Genomic DNA, 27,108 nt, shown 5'->3' on the forward strand with positions numbered 1-27,108 from the left:
GACATATCTTCCGACATGAAACAATGATGTTACTTCCACGTACAAAGAATGATGTTGTGGTGACTATAATAGTCTAAAATGGGCCCACAGCACATGTGTTTGTAAAAGCACACTTGAAATCATTGCAGAGTAAATATTAAATAATAAGAGAGCAGCTGGACCATACCATACTGTTACCACCAACATACACATTGAGTAAATCAATAATTTTATCTAAAGCATCCAAAAAGTAAAAATCAGTCTTGATTACAGAAGGGTTCTTTACCTTAGTATCAGCACTCCAGCTGACTTTCCCCGTATTCCTCATTTTCCAGTACTTAATGAACTTGGTCCCAGGACGCAGGCGGGTCCCATCAGGAAGATTCTCATCCAGAAATGCAGCTGTCATGGTTGGAACGACCAGCGGACAAGGACACTTTGGACGCCTAGGCAAAGAAAAAAAAACACAAATCCTTCGTCTAGCAACAAATTTGTATTGTCATTTTGATATAAGTTCTCCATCGATGTGCATGTCGGTTGCTCTTTTTGGTGGACATTCATGCAGTGTAGGTGTTTTACCGGCATAACTTTAGGCAGATGTTTCATTTTTATTTCATTTTTTTTTTTCCACGCCAAAATACGAGTGTTTCTGTAACATACTCGGGGCTGTTCTGCTGTGCAGCTCGGGGCTGCAGCAGGATGGGGGAGGAGCTTTCGTCATGGTGCAAGGAAGTCCACTGTAAACCCCGTCTCTCCATTCTCAGCTGCTTGCGGATCTCTTTGACTTCGGCTTTAAGCAGGCGTTTTTCCGCTTTCAGCCGCTGCTTCTCGGCCTTCCGAAAACTGCGATCACCTCGCCGGTAGAACCTTTTCAAAGGGGAAGAACATTAGACAGTAACACGGATACAGACACCAGTTCTAGATTTTGATGTTGAGTTATAGATCTATATAACTTTACTCCCGTACTTTACCGTCCTAGAGCCACCAAAATCCAGTATTGCTGCTTCTGACTTATCATTTTAGATATCTTTTCAAAGTCCCCATTGTGTAACGAACCAAATAATTTTATAAGTGGATACAAATAAATTCATATTTGAATAACTTCATGTTATTTTGGAGGATTTTCATTTTCATTTCCTAACCCTTAGACTGTGGCCAAATAAAATTGCTATTTTACAAGTTCAAGAGATACATTTTAGGGAACTTTCTAACTCTGGAAGGCATACTGGCATTGGCTTAGAATGTAGACGTGGCAAAAAGTATATGATGCTGATGCTAAGAGAAGAAAAAAAACAACAAAAAAACCTGTGTTAGCTTGTTTGTTCGTTTATTTGTTTATTTGTTTAGAAGTTTATTAGGACAGCGTACAATTACATTAAGCACAGAGGCAGAGATGTTTGTACCAGATTGTAGCTCATAGCTAATTTCCATCTGTAGTCCTGGACAATACAAATATAAAACTGTACAAAATAGAAAATATATATCAAATATACAGATAGGCAATAAAATAACTACAGTATATAAACAGGCAATAAAATATGTATGTTGCAAGTTGAAAGTGCTATTGTTGTGATATTGTTGTGATATTAGTACTTTGGTCATCTGATGGCATATTGAGAAAAGGCAGACTTTCTTTTAGGAACATTGCAGTCTCCTCTAGACACCGACCTTAGCACTCGACTTGTGAGTTGGGAGCGAGGCTTGATGTCGGTCTTAAGAGGAGGTGGGGCGGCGTTATGTAAAATTTTGTGGACCAGACAGATATCAGAGTACCTGATTATCGCTTTTATCGCTCAGCTATTATAGCTGATTATCTTTACACAATAATCCCAGAAAGGCATATCTGAATGCAACCTTTTTTTGTATTCTTTATACACTATTAACAAAAAGATGAAAAAGTAAAGTGTGTTTTCTGGTCTCACCTGCTATGGTCTGGAGCAGGTGATCCGTGCTCTGGAATGGACAGAGGAGTCCTGGCTCTCACCAGGTTATGACTGGGATCGTGAGTGAAACTGCAGGGCTCGCACAGAGTACAGGATGTACATACACTGATGACAGACAAATATTGAAAGGGCAAACATTTTATAAGCGGGGAGATTAAACAAACTAGAAAGACAAAGGGAGACCTATCCAAATTTTATATGAGACAATGTACCTGTATAACATACACAAATAAGGCAACGGACTCTGAACACAGGGCATTGTGACAAGCCACGATATTACTTGTAGAGCTTCCACCCGACATTATTTATATGCATTTTGAGATGAACCTGAAGTTGCAGCAAATGTTAAAAAAAAAACAGATTTAGCAAAATTGCTATTGTACACATGCTGCAAAGTGTACGGTGGTGATATCATATAGAAACTGATTATATCCTATAATCTTTAACTGTGCTTCAACTTCAGAAACATGCATTGCAGCTGTGGCTTGCTTACAATGGAAAACCTATCAGTTACATAAAATGGCCAAACTACAAAAAAATAAAGTAAGCACAGCCGGTACGTTCTCTCGTGACTTACTCACCAACTATACTTGGTCCTTGTATTACAAATTCAAAAAAATTCTGGTCCTTTTTGCATTTTTTTTATGTTTTTTTTATAACCACCGCTTCGATATGTTTGGGGTAAGGTCCCGCACTGTAAAACATATGGTCAGCTTTTATCATCATTTACATTGACTCTTGTTTATATTTATCACTATTTCAAAATGAAAAATTATCCACTAAAGAAAAAAAGCAGGTGTGCTCTTGAGTTAATGGGAGCCTGAATATTTGCAGAGGAAATGTTGGGTACCATTTCCGGAGATAATTGAGATAAATCTGATTCTAATCTTAACCAAGATTGAGTCCTCGAACCAAACCAGGCCAAAGCTCGATTATTGTTTTACTTAGCGGTCAATGTAGCACGTTTCTTTTACTTTCCACATTAACATTGAATATCAGCTGTAAGGAACACCTAACAATTGAAAAGATTATTAAAGATTAGATTATTATTAGTGGTCCAGGGTTCAGCACCCCCTCGACCCGGAGAGCTGGATAAGCGGTAGAAATAATGACTGCCAGGCCAGATCATTTAATTTAATTCTTTTTTAACTAAAAATGTTTCTTTTAAATTAAACCAGCAACTGGAAGGGACTGGCATCATATCCACAGCTATTAGTTGTTTTTTTTCGATATGTAAGACCATTATAAAAAAAAATAAATAAAAAAATAAAAAAAAAATCACTAACAAATAAATTCCAAGAACAGCTTTAACTGGCCATTTTACATATATTTTCAGAGGCTGTGGAGCCTTTATGGGCTAGTTTTGGAAAGCTCATTCTCATTCCATGCTAGAAAGGGACTTGAATTCATAAGGTCAGCTGCTGATATCACATACCTGCACTGATAGCCCCCTCCTGTGGTTTGTCCCTGACAGGACGAGCAGGGAGGAGTGGAGGACGACGGAGCGCCGGGCAGAGTGGATGAAGAAACCTCGGGGATCTGTTGGGCCTCTGCCCCTGCTATTGCTTCCCCTCTGTTAGCTTCTACCCCGGCCCCTCCACCGGCATGGCCACCTCCCAGGGGCTTGTGGATGCAGCACTGTCCGGAGAATTCTCGACAGATCTTCTCCACTGCCTCACGAACCACCTGGTCCTTAAACTGCAGGGGTTAAAGAAGAGGTGTTCTGTCGGTAAATTTCTGAGCTGCAGAACATTGTTGCAAAAATAACCACAAGTCCCTTCTACTTCCATTTTGATTCTTACTTTCTCCATGTAGGAGGTAAACCAGGCTGGCGGAGTCTTATCTTCCTCTTTGGTCCCTCGCACTTCTTTCAAGATCACCTGAGTTTTAGAAGGTGAAATAACAATAACACACAAAAAAAAAAACAACTCAATAACTTACATATATACAAGAGCATGGAAAAACAAATCTTTAGATTTTTAATTTTGTGGAACAGACCAACATGATCAAACAGGAAAATGAATACACTTGCCACATAAATAATCCAAGTTTTAGTTATATAGTAGTCCTGGATCCATATACAAAACTCATCACTTCTCATTAGGTACACTGGAAACATGTAGTTTTCAAATTTTAGGTCTTTTGTTCATGTTTGTGACACAGATGGGGCTTTGGGTTTGAGGTTTAACAACAGTAAATGATAGGAAATTACTGGAAATACTAGCAAAAGACTCATCCCATCAATTGGAAATGTGTCAGAATCCCAAAGATGTACAAAATTAAGATGGCCCTACTTGAGACGACCAACCTGTCGCACCAACAAAATAGCAATGCACTGCTTACGGCAGATAACCAACACTTTGCCTCACCAACGAGACGCCAGTGACGCCCTACAGAAGGTGAGACGCTATTATCTAAATACCATGTTCGAGGTTTGCCGTTCCAGGGAGAACATACAAACCCTAGTAAAACAAATTAAAACTGAATACAGTGATTTGCAAATCACTTTTAACCTACTGTATATTCAGTTGAATACACCCCAAATATTTCATGTTCAAACTGATAAAGGATGTTTTGAATTCAATGCCTCTCAACACAGTCTCAAAAAAGCTGGGACAGAGGCAACAAAAAACAGTGGAAGTTAAGGAACGCTCAAAACACCTGTTTGGCTTATTCCACAGCTGATTCGGAAACAGGTGAGTGTTGTAATTGGATATAAAAGGGAGCATCTCTGAAAGGCTCCGTTGTTCACAAGCGAGGACGGGACGAGGCTAACCATTATGTGAACAACTGCGTGATGTGCTTCTCAATGTGCAATTGCAAAGAATTTAGGGATTGCATCATCTACTGTAAAGAGTCTGGAGAAACCTCCACGCAAGCGGCAAAACCGAAAAACAACAACAAACGCCCGTGACCTTTGATCCCTCAGATGGTTCTGCATTAAAAACCGGCATCTTTGTGTAAAGGATATTGTCATTTCGGCTCAGTAACACTTCAAAAAAACCTTTGTCGGTTCATACAGTTGGTTGCTGCATCTACAAATGCAAGTTAAAACTACCATGCGAAGCGAAAGCCAAACATCAACAACACCCAGAAGAGCCGGTGACTTCTCTGGGCTGAGCTCATCTGAAATGGTCTGACAGAAAGTTAAAAGAGTGTGCTGTGGTCTGATGAATCTACATTTTAAATCGGTTTCGGAAATAATATACGTCAGTTATCGGTCAGTAAAGTTCAAAAGCCAGCGTCTGTGACGGCACGGAAGGTCTCATTGATGCTGAAAGATACATACGGGTTTCGGAAGAAAATCCACCGCCATCTGAGCGGCAACATTCTGCAAGCATTACAACAGTGTGGCTACTTAGTAAAAACGTGTGATGCATTATGAAGGACAAAATACGACGAGTGGCTGAAGTTGTACATAAAGCAAGAATGGGAAAGAAATTCCATTTCCAAAGCTTAACCAATTATAGTCCTCAGTTACAAAACACTGACAGGGTTTTTAAAAGGAAAGGTGATGTAACACAGTTGTAAAGATGCAGCAGTCCCAGCTTTTTTTTTAATGTGTTGCAGGCATCAAAATCAAAATGAGTGAATATTTGTAAACACATCCAGTGTTTGTTTGACTGTAAAACAACAGTTGCTACCCCAACCTCACAAACTCACCCATTCATGCACGTGTCATGCCCTAACTGTTGCCTTTTTTATTCTTTTTGGTCTCATTCCACTTGCTTTCTGCCTATTTTTGTTTATTTATTTTATTCTTGTCATGGCTATTGTGTCTCTTTTTTTTCTCATTCTGTTGACCATTCTTATCCCCGATGTTGTTGTTGTGGTTCTCCCTGCTTTCTATTTTATTTGTGGGTGTCTTTTGTTTTTTCTAATTGCCTATTTATATTTATTGAGACATAACCATTACGCTGCTATGACAAGAGAATTTCCCCTCTGGGGATCAATAAATTTTATCTTGGCTTATTAAAGTTTATCTCAAATATACTGTCTTTGGAGTGTATTCATCTGAATATTGGATGTTATTGGAATATTGGAATTGGGGTTTGTACTTGAAGCAAAGGAAAAGGTTTCTGCATTTCTATATAGTGTCAAAAGATGTTGAAATTACATAAACTTTTGCACATAGAATAACAAAATACTATATAAACCTATATATATGGGGCAGCTGTGCTTTAAATAAATATAAAATCAAATATAAAACAAATATAGCACAATACCATTTAACTGCCAGACTCATAAAAATACTGGCAAAAAAATTCAAATACAACTGTTTTCATTCAGCACAACTTCAGTATGTCTGACGGGATCAGATTTGTTTTCCATTACATTTATCGTGTCTTCGTGGTGGTTTTGTATATTTTATTTTGTCAATCTCAGACACAGGAAGTGAGGTAATTTCCTTCTTAGCTCTCGTTCTGAAGATCTTGCCAGGGGTAGTTACACGTCCACAAGCATCTACAGCCATCCATGCCTTTGGATGCAGTTTGGAAATCTATAATGTAAGGTAACAACAGCTGATTTAACTCATTAACACGCTATTTTTTGTCACGTTTTTGGTTATGCACCTATCTGAATCTGTGTTTTTTGGCAGATACGGATTTGCAGAATCTTTGCCTGGGGAGATATTATGCTAATGCCATTGTAAATATCCAGATGATCTATGCTGTATTGCATGTTGATGTCATGTTATGTTTATCTTGGGATTTGTCTATAGTTTAATACTTTTTCCTGATTATTCCACCATTCGTTGAAAGAGTGTTTAGTCTGGACAGTCTGTTTATGGTGATGACATTTGAGGACACAACAATTTCCTTTTTTTTTTCTACCATAGTCCAATCAGGAGTAAGTCTCTGAATTCCTTTTCATACATTGATAAATAAATATAAGTCATCAGGCCACAACAATGTCAGGCTCTAAGAACGCAGGCAAAAATTAGACAAAGAGATTTCAACTAACCACTTTTCAGTTGCAAAAGTTGATACTGATGAAGAAATAATTTATGAAAGAGATGCAAATGAAGACGATAGAATTATAAAACAGTGTCACTCGGTAATTGTTGGTCATGTTTCTTAAACACACACACACACACTCTTACCATGCCTTGTTCTGGCACTGCAGCTTGGATCTTGCGACTGACCACCTGGGCCAGAGCAGGGCAGTGCTGCGGAGGTCTGAAACCCCTCTTGGGTTCTGCGCCACTGGCCTTGGTATTGGAAACTCTTGCTGGCTGGCCTCGCATTTCATAGACGTTCATATGCAGCCGGTTACCTTGCCTTGCTGCACTCTGGGAATCACAGTCAAGGTATTTAAACCTCAAAATAAGTGTGATGCCCATTAAAAATATCAGTTGAGAAGAGGCTGAATGCAGTTGCGGATGAAAACTGAGATTAAAATGACACTTTTGATCATCTGTTTGACATGGATGCTGTTATAAAAAAAAAACACATGTATATTCATTCTCTTACCCTGAATTACATTACACTTCCTATCTGGCTATCAAGGTTATTTATTCGACAAAATAAGATAAGATAAGCTTTATTGATCCCCAGAGGGGAAAAAAATCCACAAATCAACAGACAGCAGACAACAACGACAACAACAGGGATGACAATGGGCAGCATCAAGGGTGAAAAATACACAACTAGAACTAAACAACTATATAGATAGAGTGATAAAAATAAATAGCAATGAATAAAATAAATAAACAAAAATAGGCAGGATGTATGCGGGCTGGGACAAACAAGAATAAGGGTAAGAGAGACAGCAGAGTTTGAACATGACGTGAATGGATGAGGTAATGAGATTTGTGGAATTGAAACAAAAAATAGAAATACATTCTTACACAATTATTTCTTGTGCATTTTATATTAAAGTTGAGAAATGAACATACCTTGAGGGCTTCTTCATATTCCACTGGAATGTCAGCAGAAACATTTGTTTTTAATGTGACTAGTATAAATGTGTTCTTAATGTGACCAATTGTTTTAATGCACTAAGCATATTGAATGGATGGTGATTTGATAGACCGTCTTACCTTGACTGTTAATGGACACCTGGAAGACAAAAAGAAAATACTTATTGGCTTATCAGTTTGTTCGTTCACCGGTGACCTAGTTTTATTTTCGTTCTACAAAAAAAAATACACACAAGGCCAAAGTTAAGCAACATAAAACAGGGATATTCACTCACCTCTTCATTCTCCTCATCCAAATAGGTCAGTTGCAGGCTGCATAGACCAAATGAGCGTTTCACCTGTGTAACAAACCACAGAAATGTTCAAAAGCCTAGGCGTTTTGTCTTACACAAGACAGATAGTGCAATTTATAGCTTGACACCCAAAGACATGTGTTTTTAAAGATGATGAAAATTAGTAATCAAACTGCCGGGACAGTGTTTGTGAGTTTGTATGTGTGTGACTATATGTGGGTGGGGTGGAGGGGTGTGAGTGTTTGTGTGTGTGTAAAATGAAGTAGAACATCTATGTAACCACTGCATGGACCAACAAAAGCTTCTGAGGCCATAAGATTGAATTAGCTCGCTTGGCCAGTTGTTCCCTTTCCACTGTGACAACCTCAGAAAACACAACATTGTGATTTGTCATTGTTAAAAGTTCTTAAAGATTATCCTTTACCAATCCAGAAACATAAGCTACAGGTCACTTTTTTAATGTGCATATGCTTGCTCTGATGTGAATCTATATGTGCATTTACGTACATCTTTTCTAGATTATTCAACAGGACATTAGAGAGTGAAAGGATATTGTCCATTTTTAAGAAAAAGGGAGATGTACATAATTGCTTAACCATAAAGCAATAAAGGTGATGAGCCCTGCAGTAAAGTTATAAGAAAGAGTAGTAGAGACTAGACTGAGTGCAGAAGTCAGCATTTGTGAGCAACAGTATGGTTCCATGCCTGGTAATCAGATGCATTACTAGCTTTACAAATGCTGGTAGAGAAGTACAGATAAGGTCAGAGGGAGATGCATTGTGTCTTTGTAGATCTAGAAAAAGCATGACAGGGTTCTGAGAGATGTTCTATGGTACCATATGGGGAGGTCTGGAGTGGCAGAAATGTGTTAAGACTGGTGCAGGACATGTATGCTCGCTGTCAGACAGTGGTAAGGTATGCTGTAGGGTTAACAGAGAAGTTCAAGGAGAAGATGAGACTCCATCTGGGATCAACTCTGAGCCCCTTCTTGTTTACAGTGTTGAAAGACAGGTTAACAGAGGAGATTAGACAGGAATCTCCATGGACCATATTTGCAGATGACATTGTGATCTGTAATGAGAGCAGGGAACAGGTGGAGGAAAAACTTGAGGTACTCTGGTGGAGGTACGCTCTGGAAAGGAGATGAATGAAGGTTACTTGCACAGACAGAATATAGGTGCTGAATGAGTGGAACCGTTGGGCTACAGTGAGTGGATATAAAGAAGGCAGAGGATTTTAAGTACTTCGGGTCAACAGCAATCGAGAGTCCTGAAAAGAGGTGAGGAAACAAATTCAGGCAGGTTGGATTGGCTGGAGTAATATTGGATAAGAGTATCCACCAAAATTAAATAAAAAGTGTACAAAAATACTGTGAGACAAGTGACGCTGTGTGCTTAAGAGACAGTAACATTGAGAAAGAGACAGGAAGCAGAGCTGGAGGCAGCAGAGATGAAGATGTTGAGGTTCTCTTTGGAAATGATGGGGATGGATAGGATCAGGAATGAGTCCATCAGAGGGACAAAATATGTTAGATGTTTCAGAGACAATGTCAGACAATATTTTGGTCAAATACAGAGGACGGATAGTGAATATATTGGTAGAAACATGTTGAGGTGGGATTTGCCGAGCAGGAGGCTGAAAGGAGGACCAAAGAGAAGATTTTTGGATGTAGTGAAAGATGACGACATGAAGTTGGTTGGTGTGAGATAAGAGGATATAGAAGATTCACTGTGGTAGCCAAAAGAAAAGGATAGAAACACACACAAACACACAAGTGTGTGTGACATAAAGAGAGAGACAAAGATAGGAAAGTTTATTCAACCCCAAGGGAAATTTCAGCGGTATCGACACACACACAGGGTGGCATTGCTCTGGTGGGAAGAGCACTCTTCTAGTTCTATTCCTGAACTCCTCAAAAAAGTTGACATATAATGCATGCAATCAAACTAATAAACACCGTCAACATGTGTAGAAATAAAGCTCAATCTATAGATTAAGGTGGACAGTGGCATTGAATACAAGATAATAGAAGACTGTTGACAAACACGCAGCATGTTGTGTGTGTGTGTGTGTGTGTGTGTGTTTTGGGCATCTCCTTAGTCATTCAGTGGAGCAAGATATAGACAGCAACCTGTCACCAAAGCTGAGATGATGCAAGTGGATTGTCCAGAATTGACAGGAACTTGCAGGATAGTGGATGTCTTATCCCTATCAAGACTCCCAAACCATCATCACTGAACCTTTTTTTTTTCCTAGATACACCAAGAGTCAAACATTTTTGGACGACAATCACAAAGCCTTTTCCGAGACCACAATTCCACCGGTTACATGACAAATGACACCAGAATAACCGGACCGGTCCGCAATGCAGATCAAATAGTAAACGCAACAGCACTCTTGTGCAAGCCATGCCAGCTGCAGTGCAAACCACAGATGGGTGTAAACTGGGAAGTGCTGCCCGGCGTGCCATCCTTTCTGCTTACCATGGCCTCCATCGACTCCCAGTTCTTGGTCTCGGAACCCGACAGTAGGAAATTCTTTGAATTTCCTCTGAAATTCACCTTCAGGCTGATGTAAAAGTCCATAGCGTCAAGGATTAACACATATTTCTCAGCGGGGAGGAAGGATTTTTTTTTTTTTTTGGGGGGGGGGGGGATATTGGATTTTTTTTTTTTTTTTTTTTAATTTTTTAAAGACAAGAGGGCGCAGCGGCTTTATCTCGACGGCTCTCTCCACTGACGTATGCGTCAAGGGGACGAGCCGGTTTTTTTTTTTTTGAGTTACATCACCGTCAGAGGCACGCCCACCTTGCACAAAACATACCGGTGCAATATCACAACGTTTTTGCCTCTTTGGTTTACATCACTCAATACAAATACACCCAAATGTATTCTAATCTAAAATAAATAGAATAGAATGCTTAGTTGTCATCGTCACTGTCAAATACAATACAACGAAATTCAGTATCACCAATCTTGCGATAATGAATGCTTTTTGTGTGTTGTTAAGACGTTCGGTGTTTTCATAAAAGCCTTATTTTTAAGCATGTTTCGTTACGGAAAAAAAAAACAGTTAATGTTGTTTAGGATTTTGCTCAAATCTCCGAAATAAGTGAACACAGAACTATGGCAATAAAATGAGTAAAGGTTTGTTGTTGTTGTCCATTCAACAAATTTTACACCCGGTTGTGCGGTCTCCGATATCATTTAAAAGCTACCTCTTTTTCGATTTTCGTTAATTTCTTCGATTTTCCCCCAACATCCCTGGGATTCATATCCAACTCACTGTTCCTGCCGCTTAGGTTACCTGGTCGATACCACTGCACTCGCTGTCTGTCCACCCCTCCCTTCTGCCACATAATGGTATGATCCTTGTATGGCCTCCCTCATGATTGACAGCATGATGCACCTATCAAAACAAAGTCCCGCCCCTTCGAGCAGGCTCAGGCTCTCGCCAACAGAACCCGTCTCTTTTTATTCGCTTCATAGAAATGGTTTCCAATAGATTGGCTTATATTTATATTAATTTCTAAAGGCAATGATCTCGTGGTACCACATTTCTTTTTGGTGATAATGAAGTGGGGGTGGGGTGGTGGGGGGATAAGATTTGGATCAGAATGATTCAAAATAATTGATCTATTTGTATGTATAATCATGGTGAGGCAGAGTTGCAGCAGGCAAATAGCATAGAGAAGTGACTCCTGAAGGGATTGTGCTCTTTAATTTGCAAACTGGCTGTAACATCCATCCATCCATCCTCTGTCACTTATCCTGCACTCAGGCTAAGCATCCCCGTTGACCTACTATCTCTGTCAAGGGGCAAAAGGCTGGGTACAAACTGGACTGGTTGCCAATCAATCGCAGGGCCACATATATATAGTAAGACTCATACGGGGCAATTTTTACCAATTTCTTTACAATTAACCTGCTGGAGGAAACGGGAGAACCCACGCAGATACGGGGAGAACATGCAAACTCAATACAGAAAAGTCCCCTTCTCCTTCGAGGCCTAAGCGCCAACTACTGCACCGTTATGGTTGTATGCTATATGCAACATACCGAAAACCTCAGGTCCAAATTCCCATAGCAGTCAGTCTTGATTGTGGTGCCTCCAGATTCTGTCCACTTGTTGTGCAAAAACCACAGTGCAGGCTAGTGCATTAACTGTGCACCTGTACTAACAAACACCTTGGCTTTCAGGTGTTAAACTACAGTAGAACAACCAAGTTCTAACTACTGTAGCAAAGGATGAAACCTCAGCCTCTATAATGAAATCCTTTAAGTGGAGTGGGACCATGCACTGACTTTGGGGTGGTTTGGGTGCCTCACCAGTGGGCTCTGCAGACGAGGAGGATCCCTGAGGCTGGTATCCATTTCTTGCCTCACCCTCTGCTGGGGTCGATGGTTGATACAATGCCATCCGGTCCCAGTGTAGGGACATGTACTGCTGTAAGCCCACAGGACCGGTGGTAGGTGCAAGTCCCAAACTCACCGCTGCCGAGTTGGTTGGCCGAGATTTGTGTTTGGGTTCATGTTCATGAAGTCATGGATTGTGCACGGGACCTGGGAATCAACTGCACAGACGCCTGAGTGGTCATTGTCAGACGGAAGTCACGCAAGGCTGCTACCACTGGACTCCCCTTGTTCCGCTTCTCCACACGTTGGGAGCGTCAACGCTGCTCTTCCTCACAAGGCCGGCGCTTCAGTGCATCCATGTTAGTGTGACTTTGTAAGTGATGACTTTGTAAGTTGTAGTCCTGCGGAATCTCCAGCTGACCTTTTGGTTCTTTAAAGTTAAAAAGCCACGTGAGGGAAACGTGGTCAGTATGTAGGAGGAACTCTTGTCTAGAGATATGGGCAGAGGGCCAGGATGACATCCAGCAGCTCTCGGTGAGTGATGGAGTAGCTTCTCTCTGGATGGTTGAGGGCACGGCTGAAGTAGACCTGCTCTCCTGGCTCCCTTTCCTAGGGCAGCACTGCACCAGAGTCCACATCACCGGTATCTGTATCGACGATGAGGGGATGCTAGATGATACTGATGGGAGCAAAGTCCCCGGCAAACCAACGGTAGTAGGAGAGCTGGTCCAGGAAGCTCTGCACCTCACCAACATTGGGGGGAACTGGTCGATCCATTATGGCTGCTATCTTTACTGGGTTGGTGGTTACCTCATGAGCTATCGGTTCGTGACGGGTAACTATCTAGTAGGTGACGGTCAACACAGAAGCGCCAAGATTCGTCCTTTTTCTTTACAAGGACCACTGGAGCTTCCCAAGGGTTCCTTGAGGGCTCAGTGATTTCAGCCTTCAACACTTATTTTCTGTTAGGCCGCAGATCGCTTAGCACACGGCAGACAATGGACCGAAGACTGATTGGACGGGTCCTGCCAGTGTCAATCTTATGATGCTGGCCTGTGTTCATTTCTCATGATTTGCCACAAATATGTCGGCACACGGCTCCAGTAGCTTCCGTATCTGGCAATTCTTGCCCGTCTCCAGGCCCTCACAGCTCCGGCAGTACAGCTCATCAATCACCTGCTTGGTTTCCATGGACGGTGGCTGAGTTGGTTCCGGTGCTGCAGGGTTACGCTCTTTGACGGGTGGCAAGAAGGCGGCGATGTCTTGAGCTGAAGTGCGTCGCAGTCCTTCATCACCAGCAGGATGGAGAGTAGTGGTTTCTGAACCCAGTTAGAGCGTTACCTGGGTAAATAAACCACTGCTCTCCATTTAGGCGACGCGCCCGATGATGTCCTCACCATTCACAACCTGGGATCGCCACAGTGAGAGGCAACGGTCACTGGAAGAGTCCTCTCCCACAACATCTCAGAGCGCTCGCCAATGACAACGGTGATGCCGGTGCTGGCGCATTTTCAGCCCCACAGTCCTAGGTCAACGGTGACAGGTGTCAGCAAGATGGTGGACCCAGTGTCCACTGGAGTCCTGCATTGGGTGCTGTTGAAGCTGCAGACCAGGTATAGTCCGGGAGCTCGTCCAAGACGGCCAAGCTGTAATTGGGACACGGAGGGAACTCAGAACTGAAACTGTGTTATTCCGCTGTCTTATTGAACCATAGACAGTTTGTTGCACTTTTGGAGGAGCATGAGAACACACATAGTGACATATGCTGCACTACATCTGTCAGATGGTTCCTGAAGTCCTGAAAAGAGTTTTGGACCTGAGAGAAGCCATTCAAGGTTTTAGTGAGAAGAAGGTCAAGGACACCCAGGGGCTAACAGATGGGGACAGATGGCTGATCTCACATTTGCTGTTGATATGACTGCACTGATGAATGACCTTAACACAAAACTGCAATGCAGGGCCTTTTTTCTTTATGAAATGTAGAGCCTGGTGAAAGCTTTGATAAAAAGCTGCAGTTTCTTTTGAGTTGACTGGAAAGCAACACTGACTCACATGCAAACCCTAAAAGAAGTAATGCCATCAACTGATCACCTGCACAGGTACTCAGACACTTGGAGCACATGATGAGTTTTCTATGTGATTTGAAGACTTCAAAACAACTGAGTGTGAAATGCTGACTGCGTTTATTGCGTTTATTGGTCCGGCTGTCCACAATATTTTCTGATTTGAGACAGAAAAGACATTGGCCAACCCTGTTACTGAGCACCAGTCTGATGTTACTCCCCTACCCACAGCAGCTTTTCAATGTATACATGCTCAATTCTTATGGGAACAAGGATAGCACTTTTGGGATTTTGTTCCAGTGGACATAAGATCCATCCCTAAATGATTTATACACCTCAGAAAATACCCTAAAATAACCCAAGTTTCGTCTGGCCAACACTATGGAGATCCAGACAGCAAAAGTAAGATGACCACCACATACCACCTCACTCCACTCTCCTCTTGTTCACAACCACTGCACCACCAGACTGTCCTTAACACACACACACTTCTACATAATACCACACTTGTTAGTAACTCTAGGTAGCTACAGTTAATATTTATTCAGTTATGTACTATATAATTTCCATTTCAACTGTATATTTTGTATATAATAATTTATCATCTGTACATTTTCTCTTGTAAATTATGTCTTGAGTTTCTGCCTATAGTTTTTATTGAAGTTTAATGGATATATCCATCCGTATAATCTGTACATAGTAATCGATCTATGAATTACCGGTACACCACTGACCTAACACACCATGTCAGACTGTTAATTTATCTATTCTATCTGCACCTGCTTCTTCTTTGGACTTCTGGAAATATACAAAACTGCATTGTCATTACCCTGTACTTGAACAGGGCAATGACAATAAAGTACAATCTAGTTTAATCTAATCTAATAAATGGGTGGGTTGCAGAGCAAATACAAACCAGCCAAATGAAGATGTAGAACTACAGTTACCGCACATCAGAAACTGAGAAGCAAAACGTCTTCTGTGGCCTCTCACAAAAACTGGGCTCCCACTCAGAAGCTTTAAACCAATTTGTACTGGGGCACCATAGAAAGCATACTGAGCTATGGAGGCACTGTGTGGTTCTACAGTCTCACCTCAGAGGAAAAGAAACACCTGCCGTGGATCACCAAGACCGAGCAAGATATCATCAATGATCCCAACCCTGGAAAAGATTAATTCTAACTGGCTGAGTAGCAAAGCTTGGAAAAAAAGCTCTGACTGCACGCGCCCTGGACAATATCTCTTTGACATCCTCCCCTCTGACAGGGTCAGGAGGACGCTGTGAGGGAGACTCAGAAACTGCCTCTTCCCCGGGGCTGTGGAAGCTCTGCTGGAAGCCTAAGCTGGATCTGCACATTTTACATTTTCAATTCATTTTACCACTGCAATCTTTCACTAGTGCAATATTCCTCTTTTATTTTACTACTACTTATATGTAGTTCTTTGCTACTTTGCGACAGTTACACTGCAGTGAAAAGAACCGCTATCAAAACAAAATATTACTATACATCGGGGGTCGGCAACCGGCGGCTCCGGAGCCGTTTGCGGCTCTTTCATCCTTACACTGCGGCTCTGAGTGGCTTTGGAAAGTAAATTATAGCTATTTAATTGAAGTGTATTTTATTTGTGTTAGTTCCTTTTGTTAATTTTAGCTCTAAATTGGAAGATTGTTGTGACGTATATTTTTTGATGCTCAAAATATACGTCACACTCGTGGAAGCCGGTATAGCCGCCAAGACGCCGTCAATTTGTTGAGACTTTAAACCACAGGTAGAGTAAAATCTGAAAAAGCGATACATGCATTGGTACCTTTATTTTAGACGTCAAAAAGTAACTGTCGCTCCCAGTGTTTTCTTTTCCGTGGAAACTGGGTCCAAATGGCTCTTTGGGTGTTGAAGGTTGCCAACCCCTGCTTTACATGAATGTACAATGCTAAAAAAAAAAGTGTGCAGTCAATGCAATGAAAAACACGTAAACATCTCGTGTTACAATAAAAACAATGAAGAGTTTTAATTAGTTTGATGGCCTGAGAACAGAGACTGTCTTTTTGTCGACTAGCGCGTGCCCTGATGCTCCACAAATGCCTGAAGGAAGGTAGGAAAACAGTGTGTGAGCTGACTGATAAGAGTTCTTCAGGATTTTTAAGGCCTTGTTCCTACAGCAGGCAATGAATTGGTCTGTTGCCTGAGGCATTGGTGAGCCAGGGATATTTGCAGCAATTTTGACTGTCCTTTTGAGGAGCTTGTAACCCTGAAGATATTTCCAAACCAGACAAGGAAGCCACATGTGGACAAGTCATTTTTCGTCCGACACCTCAGAAAGAATGGTCTCTGTTGTGTTTTTTGACAGACATGCTGATGTTCAATGACCACCAGGAGTCACTGATCTGCATAAGAATTTAAAGAAGTTCACAATTTCAACAATAGCGTTCATGCAAATGGAATTGGATTTTGTAAAATCAATCATCAGTTCTTTTGTTTTTTCCACATTAGGAAAAAGATTATTGTTGCAACAGCAGCCAACCAGATATCTCATCTCTATAAAAAGCCCCTCATCGTTGTTACTAACGAGTTCACTGTATTATCATCATCTGTCAAATTTTACAATTAGGTTGTTCTGGTGCTTAGCGACAGTCTTATGTGTACAGACTGTACAAAATGGGACAAAGGCAACAACCTTAAGGTGCACAGGTGTTAAAAAGAACTGTGGATGAGTAGTTGGCATTAACTTGTACTGTCTGAGGTCATACATCCAATCATAAATCCAGCTGCAGATGGCAGATCTTACAGCTTTAATTTTAATTTCCATGACACAATAGTGTTAAAAGCAGAGCTATAGTTGATAAATAGCATTCTGATATAAGAAGTTTTACACTTCAGATATTTAAGCACAGCATGATTAGACAGTGATACACCATCCTCAACAGATCTGTTAGCCAGATAGGCTAACTGTAAGGGGTCGAGATCAACAGGGAATCAATCAATTAATCTTCACGGCTTATCTAGAATTGGGTGTGTGTTTTAACCAGGTGCACATGTGCACACCTGAATGTCTGAACATTGTGTTTAGACATTAACAGTAACAAAACAAAATAAAAAGTAACAAAAAAAAAAAAACGCTTGGGTTCAGGGAGGGAGGGGTTTCAGATAAAGCACAGACTGCAGAAGAGTGGAATACAATGTTATGCATGTACAAGTCAAAATTACATTGCCAAAATTAGAAAAAAAAATCATAATGCATCTCTAGTACTGTTCCGGGCCGGGCAAAATGTGGAGGCGTCCTGTATCCGGCCCCCAGGCCGTAGTTTGGGAACTACTGGTATAGGAGGTGACTATTGTAGACCACAAAGTCGCAGAGATTATCAAAAGGTAAGTGAGGAAGACATTGTAGAGGATAAGGCAGTTGATCCTGATGATGTACCTGTGGAGGAATGGAAGTGTCTCGGGTTAGATGGAGGAGACTGATTTGCTGTGGCGAAAAGCCGAAAGGCTAAGAATCACGAGTAATTAGAGTATGTGGACACGAAAAAAATTCAACACAAGCGCTGAAAAAACAAGGGGGAAGAGAAGTTTTTAGTGTGTCGCCATGAGCTGGTGCCATCTTATCTGTAATTTCTGCAAACACCAAAACATACAGTGCCACCCAATGCCCGCGGATATACGATAACAAATTACACCCTGCTGTTATCACACACACACACACACACACACACACACACACACACACACACACACACACACACAAAACATATTTGATATCTACACGCCGGCTCCTACTTGTTCATGTCGACAATGACCTATCACAGATAACCACGTTTAGAAGCTTTGTTGCCGGCATCTCAATGATGTCGGACGGGTGTGCCCAATACGTCGATCGCGATCTACCGGTCGATTGCAAAGGTAGTTTGGGTCGATCGCATGGCATTAAAACGTCAGCCTATCCTCCTCGCTATGAAATTTGTCACTTGACCGATAGTCGGTCTGTCCAATCTGACCTTTTCTGACACAAGCATCACCGCGCATGTGCACATAATGGCGCGTTCAAGCAAGCTAGTGTGTTAGCCTCCAATTTATGTCCTCTAAACTTACAGGTATAAAAATGAGAGGGGAAGCTGGATCGAGTAAAAAGACTAAAACGTATCACTTCCCTAAGGGAATGGGAGCTGGACTTTTTTTTGTGTTTGCCTCATCTGCCGGTCTGCCGTTGCTATACCAAAAAAGGGAAATGTGGAGCGGTATTTTCAGACTGTTCATAAAAACTACGACACTTACTTCCCTCCGAAAAGTGAGTTGAGAAGGAGAAAGGTGAAGCAGCTAAAATCCCAGCTGTCAGGATAGCAGTCATTTTTCTCACAGCTAACTAAAACTATGCTGCTGACTATTCAAGTCATCAGAATAAAGTATTTACCAAAAAAGTTCTCTGTTGTAGTGTGCCATAAGGGTTCATGCAGTCATACAAAATCCACAAACATTTATTGTATTAAATATACTCAGTAGATATATGAACAAATATATACTGCTCAAAAAGATAAAGGGAACACTTGAACAACACAATGTAACTCCAAGTCAATCACACTTCTGTGAAATCATAGTGTCCACTCAGGAAGCAACACAGATTCATTTTGACTTGTTTTAAGGACATTACATCAAAGTTGGATCAGCCTGGAGTTTGTTTTTACACTTTAATTTTGAGTGTGATTCCTAATCCAGACCTCCATGGGTTGATACAATTGATTTCCATTGATCATTTTTGTGTGATTTTGTTGTCAGCACATTCAACTGTGTAAAGAGCAAAGTACTTCATAAGAATATGTCATTCATTTAGATCTAGGATGTGTTTTTTAAGTGTTCCCTTTATTTTTTTGAGCAGTGTATATTCAGCATTTTTAGTGGAGGTAGATCATTTTTACATGGTCATTCGGAAAGTAGCTCACAGGGCGAAAAAGTGTGGGCACCCCTGATGCAGGACCTGATCTGCAACTTGACAGAATGCAGAAGACCCAGTTTGCCAAGAATGACTTGAAGCACCTCATGAACTTTGGGGAGCTGATGAATCCATTATGACATGTCAAGCGACCGAACGTCGCTTCTTCTGATTACGTTTTAGGTCGGTACTCCCACATATGCTGTTTCCAGAAAAGTCGCTTCCTCTCAATATAGGGCCTCGCTTGCCATAAAGGTAACGCACCTAATATTGCTTACAGGTTTGTCTTCCCTTCTGTATTTTAACTTCTGTGATGGTGAATGGTGGTTGATCAGGAAGCATTCTCACTTATGGAAGATCTGCTGTCGTTCACTGCACCGCTCTTTCATTGTGGTGTCCTCAAAAACTGAAATCAGCAATTCTCAGCCTTAAGACTGCATTGGTGTTGATTGTTTCAAGCACTATATTCTTCATTTGTGACCACTGTCGTCCGGGTTCTGATGCACGTCCTCAAGAATGAGCAGAGGAGGTCTCGGAGAGGATGAGTGGAGGTTTGGTCTCCTTGGGCATTGCATCAATTTTTTAACCACAAAAAAAAAAAACAAAAGGATAAGAAGAAAAAGGTTGAATAGGACTTGGAGGATTACCGGAGGGACGCGGCATACAGGTGGCGCAACAATCCCGGCGATCCACTGGAGGCTATGTCCCGAACATGGCGACTTGGTGGATAAAACAGAAATCAGCGGATGAGTGGCTACTCCACATCACCCCGCAGTTCCTAATCTTTCGAATCAGATCAATCGAGTGAGCAAAATCCACCTTCACACCACCGAAATATGGAAATTCCTTGTTAGATACCTCTCGCCTTGTAGAAAGAGACACCCCTAAAATCCTTTACAAAAAGAGAATACAAGTTCACCAGTAATCTGACAAAAGAAGAACAAGGATTGAAAAATTAAAACAAGACAATAATGTGGTGATACAAAGTGCAGATAAAGGTGGAGCTAACTCGAGGTTTAAATGACGATTTTGATATTAGACCTTGTCTAAAGGGTGTGGTGTGTCTAAGATAGCATTAATGATAAAGGTTTTCTGTTGTATACTACGACTACTACTACTAATGATAATACAATGAATTAAAACAATAAAAGTGACAAAGAGGTAAAAGTAAATACATTCTTTGATAAATAAAAGTGACAGATCAGTTGACATCAGACTGAATAGGCCACTTTAAAACAGATTTGTTTGAAAGTGCACAAAGACATCTTTGGTAAGTAGCAACAGAGGGCAGAGAATATCCGTAAGAGGACGTGACCAATTTGACATGAAATGGTTGAGGGTTACCGGAAAGCCTTTCCATTACAAGAACAGAATGGTACTGACGTATTACCAAATATTTGCTGATCAGAAGGGAGCTGTGGCTATAAGGTATAGCAGATTAGTTAGATATTCATTCAGTCTGAATCAAGTTAATCAGTCATAGCATCCAACTCCCTCACAACTGAACAGAAACAGAGGAATGGAGGCTCCTGTGATTTTTCTCATGTTCCTATCGATACTATCCTGTACTACAGGTAAAGTTTTTTTTCTAATTTTTTATTTTTTTTTAACATCAGATGAAAGATTGAGTTATTTCTTTTACTTTGATCTAGAGTATAAAAATATGTTAATTCAAGATTCGAGATTCAAAGCTGTTATTATCACATGTACAGTGTGGAAACGTATTTCCCCGTACAATGAAATTCTTACTTTGTCTGCAGTGTAACTTTAGTAAAATCTGTTTGAAAATATAGAGTGGTGCATATATTCATATTTCAGTAATATTTATCCACAGATAATAATTATTGACTTTGACAAAATATAATGTCTATTCCTTTTGACTAGATCTCATCTGTGGCGAGGTGATACATGCTTCGGAAAATCCATTACCAGTGGGCGATAACGTCACATTTTACAGTCCCATAAAAGTCACCGACGGCGCTTGGCTATTTAAAGATAGCCGTATAGTATTGATATCACAAAGCGGCATAATCATAAGCAATAATTGGCGTGACAGGGTGAAATTCAATAAAAACACTTCATCACTGACAATAACGTCAGTGAAGCTGGAGGATTCTGGCCTGTACACACTTCAGTCCTTGGATTTTTCTGCTGGGTTGAGGCTGTCGGTCCAAGGTAACTATTTTATTTTTCTAATTTAAAATTTTTACTTTGTAATCACATGATACTTATTTCCCCATGTTTGTCTTTTTTTAGGCCCTCTGGCCACGGTCTCAAATGAAATTCACGAGATGACTGCATATATTTTGTTTCAAATTTTTTTTTTTTCTTTTAGTTTTATTCATAATTTCAGCAGTACAACACGTTCTTTATTTCTATGCATATTTTTATACATACGTGGACACACACATATTTATTCTCGATGTTTGTTAATTTTAAATTTAAACATTTCCCTTGATACACAGCTCCAATAACAGCAGTTACGATGAATCAAAGCAGACCAGCAATACTTGATGAGCCTCTCACCCTGCATTGTCACACCTCTGGATCTTTTGACCGCATTCAGTGGTGGAAGAATGGTAAAGCCATTTCTGCTGACAATACAACCGTATTTGACAAGGACAACAAGACGCTAACATTCAAACAGGTCCAACTCTCAGATGGAGGTGAATTTCACTGTCAGGCTTTTAATGCCGTTAGCAATATTACCAGCAACCACCACACCATGGAATTCAACTGTAAGTATCTATGTGTCTGCCGATCGTTTTTATTTCCGTGTCGATAATTTAACAAAAAATGAACCCGTGGAATCAATTGTCTGACTTTTATAGATAACCCAACGGCCCCAGTCATTACAGGACCAAGCATGGGTCTCACAGGTGTACCCGTGTTCTTCAACTGCTTAAGCATCTCTCATCCCCAAAGCAAATACAGCTGGTACTTCAAAACATCTCTGGTGGCCACCACCTCAAGGTTCAAACTGGGACCGCTCACCTTGGATATGAGCGGCGTATACACTTGCACGGCTTACAACTCTGTCACTAACGAATCAAGCTCATCACAACTGGATTTCACTGTTTTTGGTGAGTTGCATTTTATTCCATTTTGTTTCATTCATACTCACTCCAATGTTATTCTAGGTGACAACAAAAGAAAGCATCAACTTAATGTGGTCATATGCATTTTCCCATAGCAGGGAGTCGAAGCTTCCTGTTATTCAACTCATCAATTATTTCTGATTTTTTCACAGAGCCCATAACTAATCTGTCAGTAAAAGCAGTTGGATCTCCACCAATCCTGAACCACAGCTTCATTTTAGCCTGCGAGGGTTCGGGAAGTTATGACTCACTTATTTGGATGTATCGTGGCAGCCAATTGAAAATCAACGAAAGACATATCCTCTCGGAGGATAATGCCACCCTCACCTTCAGTCCTCTCTTGTTATCTGACAATGGGGCCTATAGCTGTAAAGCCCTGAACCCGCTCAGTGGTTTGGTCAGTGGCAGCTATGAGCTGACTGTTTTCTGTGAGTTCTTGTCACTTCTTTAACTGATTTCCATGTCACAACATGTACCCCTTCTTGAGCCACCGCCTTATTGTGGTGGTGGGTTTTGCATGTCCCAGTGATCCTGAGAGCTATGTTGTCAGGGGTTTGTCAGGGGTTTGAACCACCCGGGTTCAGACCGAGGGGGCCTCCCAGTCATGCCCTTCCAGGTTTCACTGTCACTGCCCATGTGAGCATTGAAGTCTCCTAGTGGAACAAGGGCACCTGGGTAGGAGTGTTCCCTCGCAGCCCTTCCAGGGACTAAAGGGTGGGTAGTCCAGACTGCTGTTGTGCATGGGCACAAACAAGTGCCAGAACCCTTTACGACCAGCCAGAGGCTCATCTACTGGGGTGAACCTCAATGGTTCATCCTCAATGGTACAGGTACCTAGTCAGAAGGCAATCCGTATATCCACACCTACCCGGCGCCTCTCACTGAGGGCAACTCCAAAGTGGAGAAGAACCCAACCTCTCTCAAGTAGACTAGTTCCAGAGCCCAAGCTGTACGTCCAGGTGAGTCTAACTATATCTGTCCAGAACTTGGCACACCAGCTCAGGTTCCTCCCCCACCAGAGAGGTGATATTCCATGTCCCTATAGCCAGCTTCTGCAGCTAAGGACTGGATCCCCTACTTCAGCTACCAACTGGCTCACAATGCCCCCGACCCCTTGACACCGCCTGTGGGTGGTGAACTCAAAGGAAGGAGGGCCCACGTTGACCTTTCTAGCCTTGCACAGCCGAGCCCCGTTGGTGCACCCGGCCACCAGGGGCTCGCCAATGAGCCCAACCTGTCTCCAGAGGGAGGCCCATGTGTCGGGGGTGTTCTGAGCCATGCAGTGTCTGGTCCGTCACCCTAAATACCCCAAAACCTTGGCTCCTAGGATCACTATGACGCACAAACCCTCCACCATGATAAGGTGGCAGCTCGAGGGGTGGAGGGTAGAGCATTTTTTGTAGTTCAGTCTTGGACTTGGAACGTAAAGGATTTATTTAATCCATTTGGCTAAATCAGCGGTTGGGAACCTATGGCGCGCGAGCCATATATGGCTCTTCCGGTGACGGCATATGGCTCCCAGACAATTTTGAGTTGAAAAAGAAAAAAATCTGTTTGGATTGGACTGATTTTAAAATACTTGTGATATTTCTTCATAATACAGTGTCATTTTAAAGTAAACAGAAATTAGTTTTGAAGATAAATTTCACGGGTCACCCGCCAGTCACCTCAGGAACCATTGGCTTCCGAGCACGTCTGGGTCATTATAAAGGTGAAGAAATTCATTCTATCAGATAACCAGCAAGTTTATCCGGCACTAGAGGTCGCATTAAAAGCAAGACATATTTAATTTCTTATACGTTAAAAATACTATATGGCTCTCGATGAAATATATTTAGAAATATTTGACTTTTATGGCTCTCCTGGTCAAAAAGGTTCCTGACCCCTGGTCTAAATTGGACGTAGTAGACCTATAGTGACTTATATACTGACAAATCTTCCTCACTATTACAGATGGACCAGAAAAACCGATCATCTCTGGACCCTCTTCTCCTGAGGTGGGACTTAAAGCTCAATTTAACTGTTCTGCCATATCAGTGCCGCCCAGCCAGATCTCATGGTGGCACAATAGTTCCCTGGTGGCCAATACGTCAGTGCTTATAATTGGTAATATATCCTTAAAAATGAGTGGAGAATACAAGTGTGAGGCCTACAACCCTGTGACACGGAAAACAACTGAAACATTCAAGCAAGTCACAGTGATTGGTGAGAAAACACAGTCTTTCAAGGATATGATGACTTTGTGGGTAAAATTTAACAAACATTTACTGTAATGCTGTAAGATGGGAAGAAAGATGTGAATTTCTGTTGATGTGAATTAAACTGGTTAGCTCAATACAAGGAATGATGAATGCAGTGAGACAATTGCATACAGAATATGATTACTGGTAATACTGATAATGTAAAATTAGGAGACACTGGGATTTTCTGAACAAATCAATCGCAGGAAAATCTTTTACTGATGGCAAATTTTTGAAAATGTCAATTTGAAGGTTTTTTTCCTTTAATTATCAATAAACAAACCAATGGGACAGTAAAGTGAGGAGGCTGTTCAGCTGATCAGATCCAAAATCATACCAAAACAAACATTTTAAAAGTTGTAGTGTACTGTTACCAGGTAAAAAAATAAAGGAAAACATGGGGAATTAGCCCGACTTCATTGCATCAAAAAATGACAAAAATGAAAGTCTAAATATTGTTTTGTAATCATCTCAAATTATGATCATGAGATTCTGTATTGCACTGTGTTTGTCTCCACAGATGTTGTGAAATCTGTGACTGTCAAAGCCAGCCAAACTGCAATAAATGGTGAAAACATCACACTCACCTGCGAAATTACTGGCTCCTATACATCAGTTTACTGGCTAAAGGATGGCATTCGTTTTGGAAATAACAACTCCAAGACAAACCCACATATATCTTATCATATGGAAAACAAAGAACTGCTCTTCACTCCAGTGACACTGGACAATGACGGGACGTATCAGTGTGTCGCCGTAAATCAATCTGGCACTTATGCAAGCAAACAGTTCAACCTTCTAGTAGATTGTGAGTCTTCTATATGTTTTGCCAAAAGGGATAAACATAAACAGAAACAGTGGGATTTTTTACAACCTGACTTGTGATTTTTTGCATAAACTTTTATGGAGCTTAACATTTTGACAGCTGAATCAAGGTACAATTAATTTCACCGAATCTCTCTGTATGTTGACAGACGGACCACTGAGCGTGAAAATCTCCGGTCCAAGTTCTGCAAAACAAGGCGAAAGAGTGGGCTTAAAATGCATCACTAACTCCCGACCGGATTGTGAATTTCAATGGCTCCTGAACAATCAGACGCTGGCAACTCAGAACAGCGATGTCATCGATTTTGTAGCATCAAAAGACAAAGTGGGGATTTACATGTGCAAAGCAAGGAACCCCGTGACCAACATCACAATGAGCCAAAATAAATCTTTCACTCTGAAAGGTGAGTGAGACTTCACAAGATTCAGAAGAATAGACAATCTAAGGAACAGTATGAAAATCAAAAACCAAACAAATAATCTATATATTACCTGTCAACCCATTAACATCACTGAGATGACTGAGAACCTCCACAGACATGTCCACTATTATAATTTGACAGTTCATATTCTAGAATGGGAATATTACTTTCCTCCTGACTAACATTTGCCCTTTTCTCTCAGGTCTTGCATGCACCATCCATCTACGGCCCCCTCAAGGTCTGACGCTGATCATTTTTTTTGCTTTGTCCAATCATATTCTGTTCAACTGAGAAAGAAGGAATCCATGATCACTGTATATCAAACATATGATATAATAGGAATTCTGAAATTCACACGGAACCTAGAAATCAGAAATGCGCTGCTGTGTTTTTGCATTTTTTTTTCCGGAAAAGCTAAAAACATATATCTTCATAACTGTCGAACATTCATTTTCACACTGTTGATTTCCTTATGATATTAATGCTGAATGGTAACAGAAAGAGGTTAGTTTAGTTAGTTCACTGAATGACAATATAAATATACATACGTGCATAAGATGCATGATCAAGAATACGATAGTGAATATTGAAAATAATCATTTATTGTAAAAATTTACAGTACAATAAAGTAATTATGTGCAAATTTTGTGGCAGGGTTATTACCCTATCATGTGGTCATACAGGACTGTCTCAGAAAATTAGAATATTGTGATAAAGTTCTTTATCTTCTACGTGCATAAAATGCATGATTGAGAATACAAAAGTTTTCATGAATATCAAAACTAATCATTTATTGTAAAAATTTACAGTACAATAAAGTAATTATGTGCAAATTTTGTGGCAGGGTTATTATTCTATCATGTGATTACAGGACTGTCTCAGAAAATTAGAATATTGTGATAAAGTTCTTTATCTTCTATAATGCATTTAAAAAAACAAAAATGACTTTTTCATGATATTCTAATATTTGAGATAGGATTTTTGAGTTTTCCCAAGATGTAAGCCATAATCAGCAATATTAAAATAGTAAAAGGCTTTCAATAT

General features: G+C 40.8%; 2 protein-coding genes across 3 annotated transcripts in view; one reads left to right on the plus strand and one right to left on the minus strand.

The window, feature by feature from the left end:
* Positions 1–11,423, minus strand: part of nbr1b (NBR1 autophagy cargo receptor b) — a 28,205-nt gene extending 16,782 nt beyond the window's left edge. Inside the window, exons 1-10 of one of the 2 annotated variants that reach the window (XM_086153958.1) lie at positions 10,622–11,423; positions 8,121–8,183; positions 7,966–7,984; positions 7,822–7,844; positions 7,027–7,215; positions 3,725–3,802; positions 3,358–3,620; positions 1,902–2,027; positions 640–846; positions 266–425 (exon numbers count right to left, since the gene is read on the minus strand). In XM_086153958.1, the coding sequence (XP_086010084.1) occupies positions 266–425; positions 640–846; positions 1,902–2,027; positions 3,358–3,620; positions 3,725–3,802; positions 7,027–7,215; positions 7,822–7,844; positions 7,966–7,984; positions 8,121–8,183; positions 10,622–10,723 (1,230 nt within the window). In that variant the 5' untranslated portion in view covers positions 10,724–11,423. The remainder of the gene's footprint in view (positions 1–265; positions 426–639; positions 847–1,901; positions 2,028–3,357; positions 3,621–3,724; positions 3,803–7,026; positions 7,216–7,821; positions 7,845–7,965; positions 7,985–8,120; positions 8,184–10,621) is intronic. The other variant, XM_086153959.1, reaches the window with a different exon arrangement.
* A 9,575-nt stretch (positions 11,424–20,998) lies between these two features.
* On the plus strand, positions 20,999–26,706 carry ceacam1 (CEA cell adhesion molecule 1). The gene is made up of 9 exons (XM_086153969.1): positions 20,999–21,053; positions 21,364–21,654; positions 21,945–22,217; positions 22,311–22,562; positions 22,730–23,005; positions 24,531–24,782; positions 25,338–25,625; positions 25,792–26,046; positions 26,267–26,706. The coding sequence occupies exons 1-9, from the start codon at positions 20,999–21,001 to the stop codon at positions 26,353–26,355; spliced, it is 2,031 nt and encodes a 676-aa protein (XP_086010095.1). The 3' UTR covers positions 26,356–26,706.
* Positions 26,707–27,108: the final 402 nt, after the last annotated feature.

This window comes from Fistularia commersonii, chromosome 10 (genome assembly GCF_037954325.1).
Source record: "Fistularia commersonii isolate RoL2024-O1a breed Wild chromosome 10, RoL_Fcom_v1.0, whole genome shotgun sequence".
NCBI lineage: Eukaryota > Metazoa > Chordata > Actinopteri > Syngnathiformes > Fistulariidae > Fistularia > Fistularia commersonii.